Source organism: Saccopteryx leptura, chromosome 4 (assembly GCF_036850995.1).
Source record: "Saccopteryx leptura isolate mSacLep1 chromosome 4, mSacLep1_pri_phased_curated, whole genome shotgun sequence".
In the NCBI taxonomy this organism is placed as follows: Eukaryota; Metazoa; Chordata; class Mammalia; order Chiroptera; family Emballonuridae; genus Saccopteryx; species Saccopteryx leptura.
Window position 1 is genome coordinate 35,108,361 of NC_089506.1, and position 22,129 is coordinate 35,130,489.

The window sequence follows — 22,129 nt, forward strand, 5'->3', positions numbered from 1 at the left end:
CCAGGAACATGGAAACACAGTCACTGGGTTGATGATTCAGGCTCTTTTTCTCAATACTAATTTCTGTCAAATAAAAATTTTCATTTTTTTTTTTCCTTTCTAGCTCCAAGAGGAAAGCGAGGATGGAAAACCTTTTATGCTGTACTGAAGGGGACAGTTCTTTATTTGCAAAAGGTAAAAATTAATTATTTAATTTATCAAAACTATGCAATGAAAGACAAGTTACCCCCAAAATGTTTACTTTGTGTACAAACACCAAAACACTCATTGATGTCTAAATTCTTTTTTAGATTCTTTTCTGTTTCTAGTAAAACAATTATTTGGGAGATTATACATATATGTGTAATATATATTTTATATTTAGAAGATTTTACATGTGTCAGTATGTGTGTGTTTGTGACCAGGGGGAATAAATAGATGAGCTGTGTTCTTGTTATGTCCAATTAGAAATTTGAATATATGTTTAAAAGTTAGACTTCATAAGGTCTGTGCAGGTATAAACCTGTGGTAGCACTTATTCCAGTGGATATATACTATAAATTAGTTATCTTTTATTTATTGTTATTTAACTATTTTTTCTTTATTTAATTATTTATCTTTATTTCAATCCTACCTAGATCTATGAATATACGTACCAAAACTTATGAGGTACAGCAAAAGCAGTACTAGGAGGGGAGGCTGTAGAGATAAGCACATAAAAAAAAAACACATTAAATAAACAATCTAACTTTACATTTCAAATAACTAGAAAAAGAACAAAGTCCCAAGTTAGCATAAGGAAGGAAACATTAAGATTAGAGAAGAAATAAATGAAATAGAGACCCAAAGAACAATAAGAAAAAAATCAATGAAACTAAGACTTGTTTTTTTGAAAAGATCAATTAAGTTGACAAAAGTTTAGCTAGACAACTAAGAAAAAAAGAGAGGAGACTCAAATCAGAAATGAAAGAAGAGATATCACAACTGATTCCACAGAAATGAAAAGAAACAGTTACACCAACAAATTGGACAATCTAGAAGAAAAGATAAATTCCTAAAAATATACCATCTGCCCAGACTGAATCATGAATAAATAGAAAATAAGAACAGACTTATAACTAGTAATGAGATTGAATCAGTAATCACCAGTTCACCGATAAATTCTACCAAACTTTTATAGAAGAATTAATACTAATGCTTCTCAAATTCTTACCAAAAATTGAAGGGGGGAAACACTTCTAAATTTATTTTATGAGGCCAGCATTACCCTGACACCAAAACCAGGAAAAAATACTGCAAGAAAAGAAAACTATCCCTAATGAATGTAGATGGCAAAAATCCTAAACAAAATACCAGCAAACCAAATTCAGTATCATAGTATAAGGTGCATACATACACTATGACCAAGTAAGACATACTCCTTAGATGCAAGAATTGTTCAATATATGGAAATCAATTAATATGATAAACTACATGAAAATACAACAAAAGTTACAAATCACATGATCATCTTCCTAGATGCAGAAAACCATTTACTAAAAAACTCAACACTCTTCATGATAAAAAAAAAAACCAAAACATTCAATAAGATAGGAATAACTGGAAACCACCTTACTGTAATAAAGACCATATATGAAAATCCCACAGCTAACAGAAGACACTCTGTATTTTTGATTGGAGAGTTTATTCCATTTACATTTAAGATAATTATTGGTAAAGAAGGACTTACTATTAGCGTTTAATACGTTGTTTACTCTTTTGTAGCTTTTTGACCCTCTTTTGCTCTGTTGCTGTCTTCCTTTGTGTTTTATTGATATTTTATAGAAATATGTTTTGATTACTTTTTCTTTTTGTGTGTGTGTGTGTGTATGTATTTTCTAAAGGGATTTTCTTTGTAGTTACCATGAGGTTTACATAAAACATATTATATTTCTAACTTTAAGCTGATAACTTAATTTCAGTCATGCACAGAAACTCTACGTTTACTTTCTACTCACATACAAAGTTTATGATAATTGATGTCAGCATTTATTTCTTTTTGTATACCCATTAACAAATTTTGGTATTTATAGTTCTTTTTGGTACTTTTCTTTTTAACATTTGTACTGTAGTTAAAAGTAATTTGTACTGTATTTCATTACTCTGAATTTGTCTATATATTTACCTTTACCAGTGAGATTTCTACTTCATACACTTTCATATTGCTGTTTCATTTCCTTTCATTTCACATTCTTGTTTTGTTTTCATTGCATATTCTTGTAAGGTAGGTCTAGCAGTGATGAACTCCACTAGTTATTGCTTATCTGGGAAAGTCTATATCTCTCCATTTTTAGAAGTCTAATTTGCTGCATATACTATTCTTGGTTTGCAGGAGTCTCCCCACCCCAGCATGCTAAATATATCATTCTACTCTCCTGACCTGCAGGATTTCTGCTGAGAAATATGATAGTCTTAATGGAGTCCCTTGTATATGACAAATCACTCTTCTCTTGCTGCTTTCAAAATTCTCTTTCATCCTTGACTTTTGACAGTTTGATTATAATGATTATAATGCATTTCAGTGTGGATATCTTTGGTTTATCTTGATTTGAGACTTTTGGGCTACTTAGATCTGGATGTCCATTTCCTTCCTCAGAGCTGGTAAGTTTTTGGTTATGCAGCAGCAACCACCTAGTTCTCCCTTGTTCTGAGTTGCAGCTAGGCATTCAGAGTATTCCAGATTGCCATCAATGCCCCAAGTCAGATGAGACAGGTAAATTCCTTTTAGACAGCTCTCTGATGAGCCAGAATGCCAGACATACACTCTGTTCTTCTTCCTCCTTCCCAAGAGAGAAACCTTAGCTTGTGTACCTTTCTCCCAGTCTTTGTCCTTTTTACCCATTTGATTGCAGCTGTTCTTGAGCTTTTGCTTGCCAGAGTACTACAACTTCTTTTTTTTTTTTTATAATAATTTTATTTTTTTAATGGGGTGACATCAATAAATCAGGATACATATATTCAAAGATAACAAGTCCAGGTTATCTTGTCGTTCAATTATGTTGCATACCCACCACCCAAAGTCAGATTGTCCTCTGTCACCTTCTATCTAGTTTTCTTTGTGCCCCTCCCCCTCCCCCTTTCCCTCTCCCTTTCCCCCCTCCCCCCCGTAACCACCACACTCTTATCAATGTCTCTTAGTTTCACTTTTATGTCCCACCTACATATGGAATAATGCAGTTCCTGGTTTTTTCTGATTTACTTATTTCGCTTCGTATCATATTATCAAGATCCCACCATTTTGCTGTAAATGATCCGATGTCATCATTTCTTATGGCTGAGTAGTATTCCATAGTATATATGTGCCACATCTTCTTTATCCAGTCATCTATTGACGGGCTTTTTGGTTGTTTCCATGTCCTGGCCACTGTGAACAATGCTGCAATAAACATGGGGCTGCATGTATCTTTACGTATCAATGTTTCTGAGTTTTCGGGGTATATACCCAGTAAAAGGATTGCTGGGTCATAAGGTAGTTCTATTTTCAGTTTTTTGAGGAACCACCATACTTTCTTCCATAATGGTTGTACTACTTTACATTCCCACCAACAGTGTATGAGGGTTCCTTTTTCTCCACAGCCTCTCCAACATTTGCTATTGCCTGTCTTGCTAATAATAGCTAATCGAACAGGTGTGAGGTGGTATCTCATTGCAGTTTTGATTTGCATTTCTCTAATAGCTAAAGAAGATGAGCATCTTTTCATATATCTGTTGGCCATTTGGATTTCTTCCTGGGAAAAGTGTCTGTTCATATCCTCTTCCCATTTTTTTATTGGATTGATTGTTTGTTTGTTGTTGAGTTTTATGAGTTCTTTGTGTATTTTGGATATTAGGCCCTTATCTGAGCTGTTGTTTGAAAATATCATTTCCCATTTAGTTGGCTTTCTGTTTATTTTGTTATCAGTTTCTCTTGCTGAGCAAAAACTTCTTAGTCTGATGTAGTCCCATTCATTAATTTTTGCCTTCACTTCTCTTGCCTGTGGAGTCAAATTCATAAAATGCTCTTTAAAACCCAGGTCCATGAGTTTAGTACCTATGTCTTCTTCTATGTACTTAATTGTTTCAGGTCTTATATTTAGATCTTTGATCCATTTTGAGTTAATTTTTGTACAGGGGGAGAGACTGTAGTCCAGTTTCATTCTTTTGCATGTGGCTTTCCAGTTTTCCCAGCACCATTTATTGAAGAGGCTTTCTTTTCTCCATTGTGTGTTGTTGGCCCCTTTATCAAAAATTATTTGACTATATATATGTGGTTTTATTTCTGGGCTTTCTATTCTGTTCCATTGATCTGAGTGTCTATTTTTCTGCCAATACCATGCTGTTTTGATTGTCGTAGCCCTATAATATAGTTTGAAGTCAAGTATTGTAATGCCCCCAGCTTCATTCTTTTTCTTTAGAATTGCTTTGGCTATTCGAGGTTTTTTATAGTTCCATATAAATCTGATGATTTTTTGCTCTATTTCTTTAAAAAACATCATTGGAAGTTTGATGGGAATTGCATTAAATTTGTATATTGCTTTGGGTAATATAGCCATCTTGATTATATTTATTCTTCCTAGCCAAGAACAAGGTATATTCTTCCATCTCATTATATCTTTTTCGATTTCCCTTAACAATGGTTTATAGTTTTCATTATATAAGTCCTTTACATTCTTTGTTATGTTTATTCCTAAGTATTTTATTTTTTTTTGTTGCAATTGTGAAGGGGATTATTCTTTTGAGTTCGTTCTCAAATGTTTCATTGTTGGCATATAGAAAGGCTATTGACTTCTGTATGTTAATTTTGTATCCTGCGACCTTACTGTATTGGCTTATTGTTTCTAGTAGTCTTTTTGTGGAGTCTTTGGGGTTTTCGATGTATAGGATCATATCATCTGCAAAAAGTGATACCTTTACTTCTTCTTTTCCGATATGGATGCCTTTTATTTCTTTGTCTTGTCTGATTGCTCTGGCTAGAACCTCTAGTACCACATTAAATAAGAGTGGAGAGAGTGGACAACCCTGAAGATTTAAGGGGGAAAGCCTTCAGTTTTGTGCCATTTAATATGATGTTAGCTGATGGTTTATCATATATGGCCTTTATCATGTTGAGATATTTTCCTTCTATACCCATTTTGTTGAGAGTCTTAAACATAAAATTGTGTTGTATTTTATCGAAAGCCTTTTCCACGTCTATTGATAAGATCATGTGGTTTTTGTTCTTTGTTTTGTTGATATGGTGTATTACGTTAACCGTTTTACGTATGTTGAACCATCCTTGAGATTCTGGGATGAGTCCCACTTGATCATGATGTATTATTTTTTTAATATGTTGTTGTATTCAATTTGCTAGTATTTTGTTTAGTATTTTAGCATCTGTATTCATTAGAGATATTGGTCTGTAGTTTTCTTTTTTTGTGCCATCCTTGCCTGGTTTTGGTATGAGGGTTATGTTGGCCTCATAAAATGTGTTTGGAAGTATTGCTTCTTCTTCAATTTTTTGGAAGACTTTGAGTAGAATAGGAACCAAGTCTTCTTTGAATGTTTGGTAAAATTCGCTGGTATAGCCGTCAGGGCCTGGACTTTTATTTTTGGGGAGGTTTTTAATGGTTTTTTCTATTTCTTCTCTACTGATAGGTCTGTTTAAGCTTTCTGCTTCTTCTTGACTCAGTCTAGGAAGGTTGTATTGTTCTAGGAATTTATCCATTTCTTCTAGGTTGTTGAATTTAGTGGCATATAGTTTTTCATAATACTACAACTTCTTAACTGCATTCTTGCATTCTCATAAAGGTATTTTGGTCTGAATATCATTGTTAAATTGGTAATCCTATAAGGGAACAAGAACTGAGACACTTCTTATTCTGCCATGTTATTGATGTCATTCCTAGGAAAACATTTTTAAATCTGTTTGAACTATGATATAGTATTGGCATCCTTGTCTTTTTACTCTATTTATTATCATAAACATTTTTAAATTAAAAAATTTGTAGAGGCATATTTTTGGTCAATTTGGTATCTGATGACTATAAAATAATAAGTCATATGGTTTTATTTTTTCTCTCTTACTCGGGATTACAAAAGCATTCATTATAATTACTTAAAATATTATCCATTGAAAAAAAATATTATCCATTGAATAGACTTACCATAATTTAATATTTCTCCTGTTTTTAGACATCCTCACTTAGAGTTTTTCCACAGTAGGAAATAACTGTGTAATATATATATTTGTGCACATATCTGTTTATATCCTAAAGATAGATTACTGGTATTGCTATGGAACACAGGGACAGGGTAGGAACTGTTTAAAAGTATAGGCATACCTTGGAAATGTTGCCAGTTTGGTCCAGATCATTGCAATAAAGTGAATATTGTACAAAAGAAAATCACACAAATATTTTTGTTTCTCAATACATGTAAAAGTTATGTTTACACTACACTATAGTCTATTAACTAAAATATACTGCTCACAAAAATTAGGGAATATTTCAAAATGAATATGAAGCGATAAAATATCCCCTAATTTTTGTGAGCACTGTAGCATTGTCTAAAAAATATGTCCATACCTTAATTAAAAATACTTTATTGCAAAAAAAAACACAAAAACGCTATCATCTGAGCCTTCGGCGAGTTGTAATTGTTTTGCTGGTAGAGGATCTTGCCCAGGTAACATCAAAGATCACTGATCACAGGTTGCTGTAACTAATACAATAACAGAAAAGTATGAAATACTGCAAGAATTATCAAACTGTGACACAGACGTAAGTGGGCAAATGCTGTTGTGAAATGGCACCGACACTCTTGCTCTCTGCAGGGGTGCCGAAACCTTCAATCTGTAAAAACACAGTGTCTGGGAAGCGCAATAGAGTGAAGCACAGAGTGAGGTGTGCCTGTGTTAAGATACATTTATAAATTCTGGAAAAGTTGAATGAGGTTTTTCATTCCCAATAGCAGTTTAGGACAATATCTATCTGTCTCACCACAACCTCTTTTTTTACCACACTAATCTTTTAATATTTGGATGTTTAAAGAAAAAGATTTCATTCATTCTTGAGCTTTTTGTTTTGAGTGCACAAACGCATGCCCTGACACACCTCCCACACTTCTGTAGGTGCCTTTCCACACTTGTGTTTCCCTGGGAGTCCTTCCCTTAGGGTGCCACCTGCAGCACGGAATCAGATGGCATCCATAACTCGAACCACTGAGACAATAATCTGCTTTGGAATGGAGGGATAACTGTTGGGGAAAAATATATTTGATTATTTTTATTTAAACATTAATGCCCTGTATAATAAAATTGAAGGAATTATTCTCTTCTTTAATGATTTTATTTATTGATTTTACAGAGAGAGGAGAGGGGTGGGGGAGTGAAAAGTATCAACTCAGAGTTCCTTCACTTCAGTTGTTCATTGCTTACTTGTCGTATGTGCCTTGACCAGGCAAGCCCAGGTTTGTACCAGCAACCTCAGCGTTCCAGGTTGACACTTTGTCCACTGTGTCCACCACAGGCCAGGCAGGAATTACTTTTTTAAAACCAAACTTTTTTAGGAGTTCACCCAACTTCATATTTGAAAGGACCTTGACTGTACTGTATTAAATCCTGTATCAACATTCAGCATGTTGCCAGAGCAGCATTGGAAGGAACTTTTATAATTCTCACTTGTTGTATTTCTCTATTGGAACTTTTTCAGATGTCTAGACTGGGAAGAACCATATCTAACACAAATTCTTTTTTTTTTATTCCTTTTGGACTGGATTAGATAAGGAATATTGGAGCATGGGGTGCTTCACTTTGGACCAGAGCGCTCTTTGTGGGTAAATAGCCTTTGCAGAGAAAGGTGTGGAGGTAGTTGAAACTCAGAAATTATCAAAAAAAAGAAAGAAAAATGATTCATGGCATCCTACTAAAATGCACACATTACTTTGAGGGACAAAACAATGGGAAAAATAGTAATTTGTTGATATTATGAGATATCCATGCTTCTGAAGGTGGCCAGGTATCTTGCATTGTCTTTATTTTGCTATGGAATCCACGTAGCTTCTCATTTATAAGTCAGCTGCTTTGGTCTCCTCCAAAACAGCATGTGTGTGTGCATGCTGGGTCCACATTAGTCCTTTCAGCTAGCCTTGTCTCTGCAGGGAACAACCTTTGAAGGTAAATTTCACACATCACAGCTGTTTCCCCTGCATAAATCCTATTTTTTGGCTTACTCTTTCAATTTATCTAAAATCTCTATAAGGGGCATGGCTGTCTTTGGCAAAACCACGTCATTGAATAATACCTAGCCACAGGATTTCCACCCACTCCATCCCAGGCTGAGCCTGGGAAGAGAGAAATACTCTTGCATTCAACGAAGAGAGATGCTGTGTCCAATTCATCAGCTTCTCCTCTCTCTTTGTCCTCTCTGTCAGGTAAATGAGTTGAGTTGAGTTGGACTCATCCAGATAGAGAAGAGGAAGAACTGACATGGGCAGTAGAAAGTAAACTTTGTCATCCAAGGAGCTTCAACAGCAGTTTGGACTAGGGCTCCAAAATTAGGTCTCATCTCCATATTCTTGGTACCGCTAGAATGTGGCAGGTGTGGATTTAGGGGAAGTTGGGTGAAACTCCTTTTATACAACGAAACATAGGACACCAAGGAAATGATGCATTTGCGTAGGCAAGTACAGCCTAGACCTGTGGCCTCTATCCAGTTGCTGTTTCATTTGAATATAAATGCAAGCATTGCTGTAAAATCTCTACTTAGGATGAGCGTAGGTCTGAAAAAGGGCAGCCATGTTTTTATCCTGCCTCTATTCTATTGACAATAAAGTTGTTGTTAACACCTGTTAAAAGAAAAGAAAAAGAAGAGGTTGAAAAAAAATGTGACAAGTGCTTGAAATCTTTAGTAATCAACCAGTATCTGTTCTCAGAAACTTCACACAGATCCGAGAGACTGGCTCCTCAGTCAGTGAAGCTGAATCATATAGCAGGCCAGGTTTTTGTATGGATATATCTACTCTGATTTTTTTAATTCGTTTTTTTCTGATTTATAAAATTTAAAAAGCATCAAGTTAGGCAATATAAATATGAAAATGTGTACATCTGAAAATGCCAAGCACTTGTAAAGTTAACAGGGTGCTGTCTGCCGCTACACAGAATTTTGCCTCAAAGGGACTTTTGAGATGTTGAGCTGCTCACTAGAAACAGCAGTGCTAGGTATTTAGACTTCCTCGAATTACCTCTGAATTATGGAGTGTGCAGAAGGCTCAGTACTGGAACAGGCTGTGCCCTACGGAGGGCTTCTCATGTTCCACTGCTGGCTAATCCTTAACCTTGCTGGAGTCCTAATCTGTCAGGATAGCCACAAAAAGTAAATTATGTAATTACCGTATTTCCCTATGTATAAGACGCACCTTAATTTGGGGACCCAAAATTTGAAAAAATTTGTATTACATAAAGTGATTGAACTCAAGTTTTATTCATCATAAAATTCATACAACTCATCACTGTCAAAATTCCCATCCATTAGGTTGTCCTCATCTATGTCTGATGATGAATCACTGTCTTCATGTATTGCCTCGTCCTCAGTTCTTTCTATGGCATTTCAAATGCCACAACCACTGTATAAGACGCACCCAGTTTTTAGACCCCAAAGTTTTTGGAAAAGGGTGCATCTTATACATGGAGAATATGGTATGCTATGTTGCGAGGCAGTTGAGGGTTTGTACAGTTTGGGGTTTATATCCTCATATAACCATGTAGAGTTCATCACATGTCAAGCACAGTGGTAAATACTGGGCTTCCATTGATGACTGAGACACAGTCTCTGCCTACATAGAGCTTACAAAACAAGATAAAGGAGCAGGTAAATTGAACATTCATCACACAATGGGATAAATTGACGGAGGAATGAGAATGTCTTACTGAATAGGGCTCCCTAATTGTGATTGCAAAGGTCAGAGAAGGCCTCCCTGAGGAATTCTTATATCCAGAACTGAGCAGGAGTTTGCTAGGCAGGCAAAGTGATAAATAACATTTAGCTGGAGAGGGGAAAATTAACATTTTGAGAGAAAAGGGCATGTTCAAAGAATAGCCAAACAACCTTTTATGTTTGGGTTATAGGATGAATGGGAAATAGCAGGTGGTAGAAACATGAAAATTTGTTTCAAATAACTACTATATTGTGAAAATGGGATAGATGGCGTCACAGTGTCATAAACTGTCCACTTTACAAAAGAAGCAGTTTTCTTCCCTGAAGGAGTTTCAGACACTGAGTGTGGGTTGTGTGCTCCTCCCACCGATGCCCAAGTCCTCAAAGCATTCAGACAGCCTGGGACTCCATGAGGGGCAGCCCCTCTCACAGAGCCTGTGGATAAGGTGTGTCCTAGGAGTGGCGCACTGCCCTCCCTCTGTGCTCTTGAAATGCCAGTATTTACATTCCTGGGATACAAGTATAGTCACCTTTTTCTCTCCTTCTCCCCATTAGCCAGTCCTTTACTATTTGGGTCAGAGATCATGAGAAAGGACCCACTTTTCCTCTAGCCCAAGACTAACTTAATTTAGTTTGGCAATGACTTCAGCGTACTGTGGGTAGGGGCTATCCCAGGTGTGTGGATACAAAGATAATAGGACCAAGAACCTGTTCTTAAAGGTTTCGCTCTCAGATTGACTCTCAAAAGAGACCAGAGCATGTGTTCTCAGCTGAACTTTGTTCCAAATGTATGCACTGGAGAAATGACTGTGAGCAAGACATATTCCCTAATGGAGCTTACACTCCATATGAAGAGAGCAACAAATACAAACCATTTCACTGCAATCTGATAAGTGCTACAAAGAGGGCAGTATGCTATGGAAACGCATTTGTAAGGACATGAAACTGAAACTCAGAAAAAGAAGGGATGATTGTGGAGGAATTTATGAAGAAAATGATATTGAAGCCTACACTAAAAAAAACAAATGGAAGTTAGCCATACAGAGAATACAGACAGGGAGGAATCTGTGGATGCGCCGATGGGTGAAACCCCAGCACATTCAATGAGCTACTGGGTCAGTGGAGTGTGAAGGTGTCCTAGGCAGATGTGCAGAGCCTAGGAAGCCATGTTGAGAAGTTGAGATTTTTACCTTGGAGCAATGTGGAGCTATTGAAGTTTTGAATGGGGTGTGATATAATCAGATCTGTATTTGAGAAAGTTTAGTCTGGCTCTAGGATAGAGAATGGATTGGAAGCAGATTCTGTCAGAGACATAGAGACCAGATTTGCTTGAACTGTGGTAGAGGCTATGGGAAGGAAGAGCATGGTCTCAATGGACAGTTCATTTTGCAGTGTTGAATTCAAGGTAGCTGTAGAATAATAAATGGATCTGTCCAATAAGCAGTTATGAATATTCAGATCTAGAGCTGAATAGGGATCCTAGAAATACAGATCTGGAGAGTCACGAAGAAATGGTTGGTCATTCCAGCCATGAGAGTAGATGATGGCACTCAGAGTCGAAGGGTGAGAAGATGGGGGAGAGAACCCGTGGAGCACCAACCTTTGTATGTGCCAGACGAGGAACAGACAGTGAAGGAGCCTGAACAGTAAGTGACCAGAGCCAGGAAGAAATCAGACGGAGAGGGACAGACAGACACTGCCATCAAGACATGGTAGAATGTTGCATGTTGTAAAAAGGTTAAGTAAGATAGGAATTGGGAAGTGCCTCTTGATTTCAGCAACAAGGATGCTAATGGTAAAGCAGCTGCAGTGGACGGCTGGGCGTGGAAGTGAGGGTGGAGTGAGAGGTAGAGGCACGGAGGCAGAAAAAACAGAAGGTTTGACTTGGATCTTCCCTCCACTGCCCCTTTTCTGCTGCAAATGTGTGTGACTTTTGTAAATAACAGATCCCCAGAGTCTATCTCATTTCTACTGAATGCCTTTTCTTTTCCATTATTGATTTCTCTCTAAAATGAAGTAAGTCCTTTCCTTTCTTCCTTTCCCCTGGACAGTTTCTGGCATTACCCAAGCTCTTGTTTTGGCTCTGCAGCTGGCACACATGGTTCCTCATGCCCACCTCACTTCTCTTTCAGGCCCCCTTGCTTGTGTTACTTAGTCACATTTGCCTCTGACTTTCAAGCAAATAGCAAATCCACAGAGTATAGCAATAATAATGTCAGAACCATTCACAAAAGGTCACATCGGAGCTATTTGAGAAATAACACGGTATCGACCCCCTAAACAAGCTTGGGTTTACAGTGTAGATGAGAAGACCAGTCTTCTGCAGTGAATGGTTAGTGACATGATTTAAACCAGATGTTGGTGAGGACTGGGAAAAACATAGGGTGAATAGAATAAAGTAAAGTTGGGTGAATAACTTAACCCATTTCTGGAACTCTGAGGTAGAGTACACTAGGGCATTTATGATAGAGCGGTTTTGTCTGTCTTTCAGCTAAGTAAGAATGAACTCTTATCCTTCTTTGGTTCTAATCAAGCAGTCCCTTCAGCCCAGGCTCATGGCTAAGAAACTTGTACCCTATTGATAACTATTATTATTGGAATATTAAGTGTTCGTAGCAGAGAAGTCTAATATTATCTTTTTAATGTAACAGTTCATATGTGCTTCAAAATTTTGAAATTGCTATGAATTGATAATAAAGTGATAAAATTCCTGTTGGTCCTGATGATCTACCATCGTTGACAATGGATAATAACTTCATATCTCTCTGTTAACTGAGAATGAGTCAATATGCTATCCAAATACCCCAGCCAAAGCCTCAGAAGTTCTCTGTTGGTTTCTGTCGTGGGCTTTGTGTCTGAGCCTGCTTGTCTCTTGCTATTTCTTGAAACTATTTTGTTATAAGCTCTATGATGGTATTTTTGTTACAGGTCGGATTATTACAAAGCTGAGCTTTGTTACCTTAAAATAAATTGTACTGAGGGACTAAATAGAAACAGAGTCAGGGTCACAGGGAACAGATGGCAGCTGTCACAGGGAAGGAGGAAGAGGGGACGGGATCAAAGAAGGTGAAGAGATCAGCCAAAATCTTATATACCTAACACATACAGACAACAGGGTCGCAACAGCCAGAGGGAAAGGGGGTTGGAGGTAGGTGGGGGGGGGGGGGGCAAGGAAGGGAAAAGGTGGTAGAAAGAGATTTGGCATGGGACATGAGGGGGCACGATGCAGTGTGTAGAGGGTGTTATATTGAGTGGGATACTTGAAACCATGTCAACACGATAAATGAAAAATAAAGAAATAGATGAACAAGTAAGCATAGTGGCTGTAGGTGGCTGGTCAGTACATGGCACTCAATATCCTGATTATTGTATTATTCCCCAGACCAGGTTCTTGAGACTCTTCTAATGTCTTTTATCTCTAGGGTCTAGAAAACAATTGTTCAAAATTGAATATATTTGCTTTTCCCATGTCTTTTGACAGTAAAAAAATCCATTTGTTATCTAAAAATTTAGTGTGCTGTCACAATATTCTTTTTTTTTTTTTTTTTTTTTTTTTTTTTTTTTTTTTTTTTGTATTTTTCTGAAGCTGGAAACAGGGAGAGACAGTCAGACAGACTCCTGCATGCGCCCGACCGGGATCCACCCGGCACGCCCACCAGGGGCGACGCTCTGCCCACCAGGGGGCGATGCTCTGCCCCTCCGGGGCGTCGCTCTGCCACGACCAGAGCCACTCTAGCACCTGGGGCAGAGGCCAAGGAGCCATCCCCAGCGCCCGGGCCATCTTTGCTCCAATGGAGCCTTGGCTGCGGGAAGGGAAGAGAGAGACAGAGAGGAAGGAGGGGGAGGGGTGGAGAAGCAGATGGGCGCTTCTCCTATGTGCCCTGGCCGGGAATCGAACCCGGGTCCCCCGCACGCCAGGCCGATGCTCTACCGCTGAGCCAACTGGCCACGGCAAAAACTACGAATTTATAAGAAGACATTACAGTTGGAGACATGCTTTGTCTCTAGGGTTGAAGACACAAAGTCTATGCTCTGAAGGTTTCTGTTTTAAAACACAATTCCAATTCTTACACCTAGCAGACAGAAACTGGTTTATTCCTAAAGAATGTGTTTGCCCAGCCTGGTCAGGTAGCTCAGTTGGTTAGAGCATTGTCCTTATACTCCAAGGTCACAGGTTTGATCCCCGGTCAGGGCACATACAAGAATCAACCAATGAAAGCATAAATAAGTGGAACAACAAATTGGTGTGTGTGTGTGTGTGTGTGTGTGTGTGTGTGTGTGTCTTTCCCGCTCTCTCTAAAAATTAATAAATAACATTTTTTAAAACAGAACTTGTCCCGCATGAGTTGATGCAGGGCTTTGGGAAATGGGTCCAGAAAAGAAGCCCCTTTTCTGTTTGCTGCTCTGTTCCCTCAGCAGCACTTTCCTCTCCCCTCCAGCCCCCTTCCTTCCCTCCTTCCCTCCTTCCCTCCTTCCCTCCTCCCCTCCTTCCCTCCTTCCCGTCAGTAACAAGTGTACCCACACCACTCATGTGAAAGTTGTAGAGGTGACTATGAATTAGACTCTAATTTGGTCTCATGGGGTTCTGAACTGAGGGGTGGAAGGGTGGCTGATGGACAGACACAGCAACGCAGTGGCAGTGACGAGTGCAGCCTTTAACAGAATGTTGGAGAGAACCTGCAACTGAGAGGACGGCAGAAAGTCTCCTTTCACCAGTAAACACTCTGGTCGCCGTATTAGGTAGAAATACGGAAGAAGTTGGAAAGGGCGCTGACATTTGTCTTCTGCTTGGAAACTTTAAGGCTTAACTTGCAGATACTGAGTCAAGGAATCCTGTCATCGTCCTGAGGAGCTGCTGATGCTTATCTGCTACTCTCTTCCAGTTCAGCCGCGTAATCATTAAAAAGATAAATCATTAACTCCCGGGTTCACGCACCAGGTTTACCCTGGAAAATTTCCTGTGCCTGGCTGAGGTCCGGGGCCTTGCTGAGAAAGCAGAACAAGTCCTTCCAGTCCTCTCCTGTCTGTAACGGCTTCTTCTCTGCACAAATTAGTTAGGTTGTGATACAAAGAATTTTGGTGCTAGCGAACATCCTACTGATACCTCCACATCATTGTAACATGGAAGAAAGGCCCCAAATACATGTTAATTGAACAAAATAATATCAATGTTTTGAATCCTTTGATTTTTTTTAACTCGCATATTCTTTCTTAAATTTTCCTTCGTACAGTGATATAGGACATTTTTTCTGACTCTAAATTTGCTTACCTACAAACATGAGAAAATGAGGTGAAATGATACTTTAGGTTTCTTTCAGGTTTGAAATTCTATAAATAGATGATTTCCAGATACATGATTAGTTACGTGATGGGCAAAACATGCCTTCCATTTGATTTGCTTTTACTCCTCGCTTTCAGATTTGTGGAAATAACAGCACTCTCTGTGCTCCCCAGGAAAGAAAAATAAAGCTAAATGATTTTTAGAAAGATATCTAACCAGAAATACCTTTAAAATTTTTTTATAGTTATCAAATTATGAAAATACTTTTAATGCCTTTTTTCAAAATTAGGAATTAATAGACAGTTTAAGATCCAGTTTACTTTCGTTGCTGACAGTTTTATAAGTAGCCTCACAGCTTCAAGCAAGAACGTTTTCCCGGTTCTGCTGCCTGTGGCCTCTCCGTGGAAATCAGTGGGTGAGAAAGCTGAAGGGGTAGGTAAGAAGTACAAAATGACGATTCTGTACCAGTCGTCATGAGGATGTGAGTACAGCACAGGCAATGCAGTCAATGATATTCTAACAACTGTGTGGCGTCAGACGGGTACGAGGCTTATCAAGACGATCTCTTAGTAAGTTATATAATGTGTAATCACTAGGTTGTACACCAGAAACTAATGTAATATTGTAATTTAAAAAATAAAACTTGACTATAGTTCAAGCAGGAGGAAAAAAAGGACAATTTCAACATTGTTTTAAATTGTTTTAAATTAGGTATAGCAATGACACCTATTTAATAAGACATGAAGTAAATAATACTTTGAAAACTGGAATAAGGAATAAGAACGTGTTTTTAATTGATGTTGATGAATTTCAACTGAGATTTGGTCACTTTCCAAATTGGACTTTATATTCACCTGAAACTACAGATATTCAGATTGATGCCAATTATTTGTGCCTGTGTAGATGATTTTTTGTGTTGGTGTGTTATGATTCAGTATCACAAGAGGTTTAATAAAAGTTTTTTTGGGGGGAAACCATTTATTTCATGCTTTAAATGAATTTAAATAGCGTTTTGAAATCATATTCTTGGTGCTTATTCAGGTGGTGGGATGCTCTGATGAATCATGCTAATAAAAAAGATGTGGAGTGAAGGTGAACATAGAGGAGAGTAACGTGTTTAGGTATCATTTTCACCCTTCATTTGTTTGAGAGAATGGACAGTAATTGGATGTCATGGAGCATTTTCTTTTCCTATAGGAGAATTGATTGCAGTTATCTTGCTCTCTGTTTCACATTTAATTTGCACAGCCAAGCGTCTTAGAGTTGAAATGATTTGATTACAATAATATATCCCTTATTTTCTTCCCAATTTTATCATTTAAACACTATCTTCTACTTTAAGCAGTGAAAAATAAAGATGTAAAAATGAACTCTTTAGGATAAAGTTATTTCTTTTCTTTTTTTTTTTTTTTTTAAGCTGGAAACGGGGAGAGACAGTCAGACAGACTCCCGCATGCGCCCGACCAGGATCCACCCGGCACGCCCACCAGGGGCGACGCTCTGCCCACCAGGGGGCGATGCTCTGCCCCTCCGGGGCGTCGCTTTGCCGCGACCAGAGCCACTCTAGCACCTGGGGCAGAGGCCAAGGAGCCATCCCCAGCGCCCGGGCCATCTTTGCTCCAATGGAGCCTTGGCTGCGGGAGGGGAAGAGAGAGATAGAGAGGAAGGAGGGGGTGGGGGTGGAGAAGCAAATGGGCGCTTCTCCTATGTGCCCTGGCCGGGAATTGAACCCGGGTCCCCCCGCACGCCAGGCCGACGCTCTACCGCTGAGCCAACCGGTCAGGGCCAAGTCATTTCTTTTTATCCAGTTGTCAATCCCAATTTTTCCAGTCTATCCTGGGATTTACTCATTTTTTTATAAATTTGGAGTTTCATTTCCATGTGGGAGTTCAGAATCCCAAACATATTTTGTTTCTATTTTGCCTTTTTTTTTAATGGTTAAATGATATTACTCTCAACTAGAGAAGCATGAGCTTGTTAAACTTAAAATTCCTAGACTTTGGTTGCATCCTAGTTAAATCCATCTTGCCCTCCATTTCTATCCTGTGTAAGTGTCCTTGCAGTGTAAGGTAAGCTGGCCGTGTACCTTAGAGTTCAGGAAACTGCCTTAGAATCAAAAGCAATGGTATAATTTTTCCAAGTTGATAAGTTAGTTTTTGCTTAGGGCTATAATAAATGTTGCATTGTCAAATTCTTTTCATTATTAGAAAAGTCTGAGAATATCCTTCTTTAAGCTTGGTTTTAAATGAAAGTATCAGCTGGGAAAATATGCTCCAAGCATCCAGTATTAATAGCAAACAGTTAGTATTATGTTTCTTATTCACCTGTTGTAGTTTGTTAGACATCACAATTTATGTGGGAGTTTAACTAATAGCAGTAGTTGTAATCATCCCAAAGGGAACCTATAGAATGAGAAGGGATAAAGCCAATGGCAGAACTAACATCTGAAGGACAGGCTGAAGAGGAGATAGCAAAGTCATGGTCAGAGAGGTAGGAGAGAAACCAGGAGAGTATTGTAAGAAGTCAAGGAAAAATTCCAAGAATATTGTTGACTCCCTTGGGTGCTAGAAGGTAAGAACTAAAAAAAAAAATCTATTGAGTTTTACAATTAGGAAGTCATTGTTGACCTTGTCGACATTGTCAGAGCAGTTTCAATGAAGTGTAGACACGGACTCCAGATCTCAGTGGGTTAGAAAGTAAACTGGAAATTAATGTATTATAACAGCTAATGTGGACTACTAACTCATGCATAAAAGCAGAGAGGTGACAGCTAGAGGAAAAATCAGTATTGAGGAGGGGCTATTTATCTTACAGAGGTCTTGACTGTCTTGATAGGCTACAGTGAAAAAGCCAGTAGGTAGAGAATGACTAAAAATATAGAAGAAATATAATAACCAATGAAATAAAATCTTAGGAAAGGTTGATGGAGGTTGATCTGAGAAGATAGTATTAGCCTTGATCAAGATTTCACTGTTTTAGGAAGAAAAAAGATAAAGGTGGTCACAAAATATAGCTGTTTATAGGTTATATATACAGAAAGTTTGATATTTATAAGACTGACCTTATAAAATACAAGGTCAAACTTATATTCTACTAAGAAGTTATTATTAGAAATTGTACTACCTGGCATTTGAGTGCTTACTATATGCTGTAAAACATTGAGTTAAAAAACAACAACACAGTATCTCATTTAATTTCATCCTCTGTGAGGAAGGTATCATCATTACTTAATCAGAGAAAGCAAGGACTAATGAACTCAATGAGCCTGTCTAAGGTCACAGAAACTTTAAGTATCATATCAGAACTAGTCACATGAACCTAGCTGATTCTAACTCCAGACACCCATGTTCTTAACCACAGTTGTGGTAAAGTAGGAACATTGTAAAGAATGGTGGGCATTTGGTGGAATGGAACAGAGCAATTATGTGGACAGTTAAAAGAATTGTAGGTTGACACTGGGTACAGCTGTATCTGGAGACTATAAATCTGTGCTGACACATGCTCTGCACAGCAGTTAGAAGTAAGTGAATGATTATATAAGAGAGGATTAGGATGGAAATATTTTAGTTCCAGACTGGATGGATGAGAATATTAAGGCATAGCCTAGCAAAAATTTCTGAATTCTAAGGATAAAAAGAAACCCCTTTGAGACACCTAACTGCAAGTATAAGAAAAGGAAATAAGAACCTGACTGGCTTTAGACTTTTGTAACACTAGAAGGTGCAAATTTGTAACACCAGAGGGTAGAAAACAGCAGAATAGCATCTACAGACCAGTTAATAGGAAAGGAACGGAACCAAGAGCTCTATACCCAGTTCTATACATGTCAAAGGAAACAAAAGATATTTGAAAATAATAACTAGAATATATATCACCCACCTGAGCAAAATACTTGAGAGAAGAGGAAATGTCAAAGGGATGAGAAAAGAAACCTCAGGATGGAGAAGAAATAGAATGTAGGTGAGCAGTGAAACACGGACACAATCAAATCTAAAAAAATAAAGAGAAACTCAGGAAATGTGTGATTGAAGTGCGAAATGAAGTTTCTTCCAGTAGAAAATACATAATACAAGATAATTTTAATAATATTACAAAATAAAAAATACTAAACTATTTCAGCAAAATTTAGAATTAATGGTTAGGTGCAAGGAATTGAAACCATTTTAAAAGCTTTATACTGTTGATATAAACAAGCAGTAGAGAAATAGAGCATTTTGATGGGGGAGAGAACCTTTTAAGTTTCCATTTCCACTAAGCACCAAACCAGATAAAGAACATTTAAAAGTAATAAATAGCATGTAGTTATAAAGAAGATCACAGTCATAAACTTAAATATACCAAACAACATAGCAACTAAAATCTAAAACAAAATTAGAAATGCAAGGGGAACTTAAAATATGATATAGTGGATGAGAGAAATTAATGTACTTGTCTTAAGAAGATTAAGTGGTATAAAAATTAATGTAAGAGGAATTGAATCAATAAACTTAAATATAAATATACAATCATCCCTCAAGGAAGAAACTTATTTTGTATGTTTGTGGAGCATTAACAAGAATCGAAGTTATAGTTGGAAAACCTTAACAAATTTTGAGGACATAAAATAGATTTTACAGACCACATTCTCTGATCACAAGCCAATAAAATTAGAAACAGATAATGATAAATAACTAAAACTTTAGGTACTTTAATAAATTTGAGAAACACATTCTTTGGCGTAACTCATATCAAAGAAGAGATAAAAAAATAAAACTATAGCCTGACCTGTGGTGGCGTAGTGGATAAAGCGTCGAACTGGAAATGCTGAGGTCGCCGGTTCGAAACCCTGGGCTTGCCTGGTCAAGGCACATCAGGGAGTTGATGCTTCCTGCTCCTCTCCCCTGTCTCTCTCTCCTCTCTCTGTCTCTCTCTCTCCCTCTCTCCCTCTCTCTCTCCTCTCTAAAGTGAATAAATAAAATTTAAAAAAAATTAAAAAAATAAAATAAAACTACAAACTATCTAGAGCAGGGGTCGGGAAACTTTTTGACTGAGAGAGCCATGAACATCACATATTTTAAAATGTAATTGTGGTGGTGCAGTGGGTAAAAGCGTTGACCTGGAGCACTGAGGTTGCTGGTTCAAAGCCCCAGGCTTGCCTGGTCAAGGCACATATAGGAGTTGATGCTTCTTGCTCCTCCCCCCTTCTGTCTCTCAGCTTCTCTCTCTGTCCCCTCTCTCTAAAATGAATAAATAAAATCTTTTAAAGAAATGTAATTCCGTGAGAGCCATACAATGACCCGTGTATGTTATGCATTATTCAATAAAAATTTGGTGGTGTCCTAGAGGACAGCTGTGATTGGCTCCAGCCACCCATAATCATGATCATGAGCAGTAGGAAATGAATGGATTGTAATACATGAGAATGTTTTATATTTTTAACGTTATTATTTTTTATTAAAGATTTGTCTGCGAGCCAGATGCAGCCATCAAAAGAGCCACATCTGGCTCGTGAGCCATAGGTTCCCGACCCCTGATCTAGAGAATAATAAAAACTCTCATTTTTAAACTATGTGTAACCTGTACTTAGAGAAGAAAAAATTATAGCTTTAACTTCTCTTAATTAGAGAAGAAATACAAAAAGCAAAAGAACTAAGTAATCATCTTAAATTCAAGCAACAAGAAAATTTAATCAAAAGAAACTTATGAGCAGGAATTAAGCTTTAAAAACCCAAATCATGGACCTAGACCATCAAGAATGGTGCATACAAATTTCTAGGCTGATCTCTGTGCAAACTCAAATATCAGGGTGTTAGAGATCAGTATGTGTGGAAATGGAAGTAGCATATCAGTTCAGTGAAGATAATTTTGGCCCTGGTTATTTTTCCCCACTCAGATTCCTGTCTGGAACCATGCGGTTCAGTTGAGTGGGTGGCCATCTATGCGTGGTTCTATCTTAGCAGAATCATAAGGCTGATGGGGATTTTGTAGTCATGCTACCTCTAGTAGATACTCCTACTCTACAACGATTCCCCTGGAAAGAGGTTTGTGAATCTCTGGAATGTTATATCGCTAATAAGAATCTCATTCAGAAAGGGCGAGGAGACCCTAACACATAAGTAGATTAAACTTTTATGCATTAAAGGTAATTATAGAAGAACAGATACATGTAAATTTATTGTATTTTAAGATTTCTTTTTATTCTCTTTAGTTATCATACCTGTCTAGAAAACTGTTATTGCCAGCAGCAGTTCTGTATCTCTGCGGGTTTCTAAAGTAGACTTGTTGCAATCTTAAAGTAGAAATCTCATCATTTAATATTACAAACTTGGGCAGTCTTTCTATTGCTGTATATTTGAGATTAGTCCAGCTTTTGTCTCAGCACTGTCGCTGACAGTGATCATGAAGGATAAACAGCTGCTGTTTATTTCTGACTCGGTCTGCAATGATGGCGATAGTACATTGGAATTACTGCTTGGTTTGTGAAGGGGGTTAGGGGAGGGGAAAGAGGTATGGAAGAATCTAATTGTAATTGTTTTGAAAAGTTATACAACTATTCTGTGGTAATAGGCAGCGTCTTCCTTTAGGCTTTTACTACTAATTAGAAAGTGAAGTGCGCACATGTGCCTCTGTGTGTGTCCGTGTGTACATGCATGTGTGTGCTATTTACAGAAGTGCAAGTTTAGCATCATATATGATAAAGTACGGGAAGGGGGAAGAGAGGACTTTAAACACTAGATATAATCATAATAATAACAACAACAAATACCACTGCCACCACCAGGAAAACTAGGTAGAATAATAATAGTAATAATAATAATAGAATCAAATTTGTTTTAAATCTTTATTATTCTACTGGTTGGCTTGTTAAGTTATGTTTGGAGGGAAGCCATACATAATGACCTTTAAATTCTATGACTTGTGTGTATAGTTCATGCCCAAAGATAAAACTGCATCTATACAT

General features: G+C 37.7%; 1 protein-coding gene across 7 annotated transcripts in view; it reads left to right on the forward strand.

Annotated features, from left to right (window-relative positions):
- Positions 1 to 22,129, forward strand: part of PSD3 (pleckstrin and Sec7 domain containing 3) — a 597,461-nt gene that overhangs the window by 521,289 nt on the left and 54,043 nt on the right. For all 7 annotated transcript variants that reach the window (XM_066380473.1, XM_066380474.1, XM_066380475.1 and 4 more), the window contains one exon: positions 104 to 174. In XM_066380473.1, coding sequence (XP_066236570.1) covers positions 104 to 174 — 71 coding nt within the window. The remainder of the gene's footprint in view (positions 1 to 103; positions 175 to 22,129) is intronic.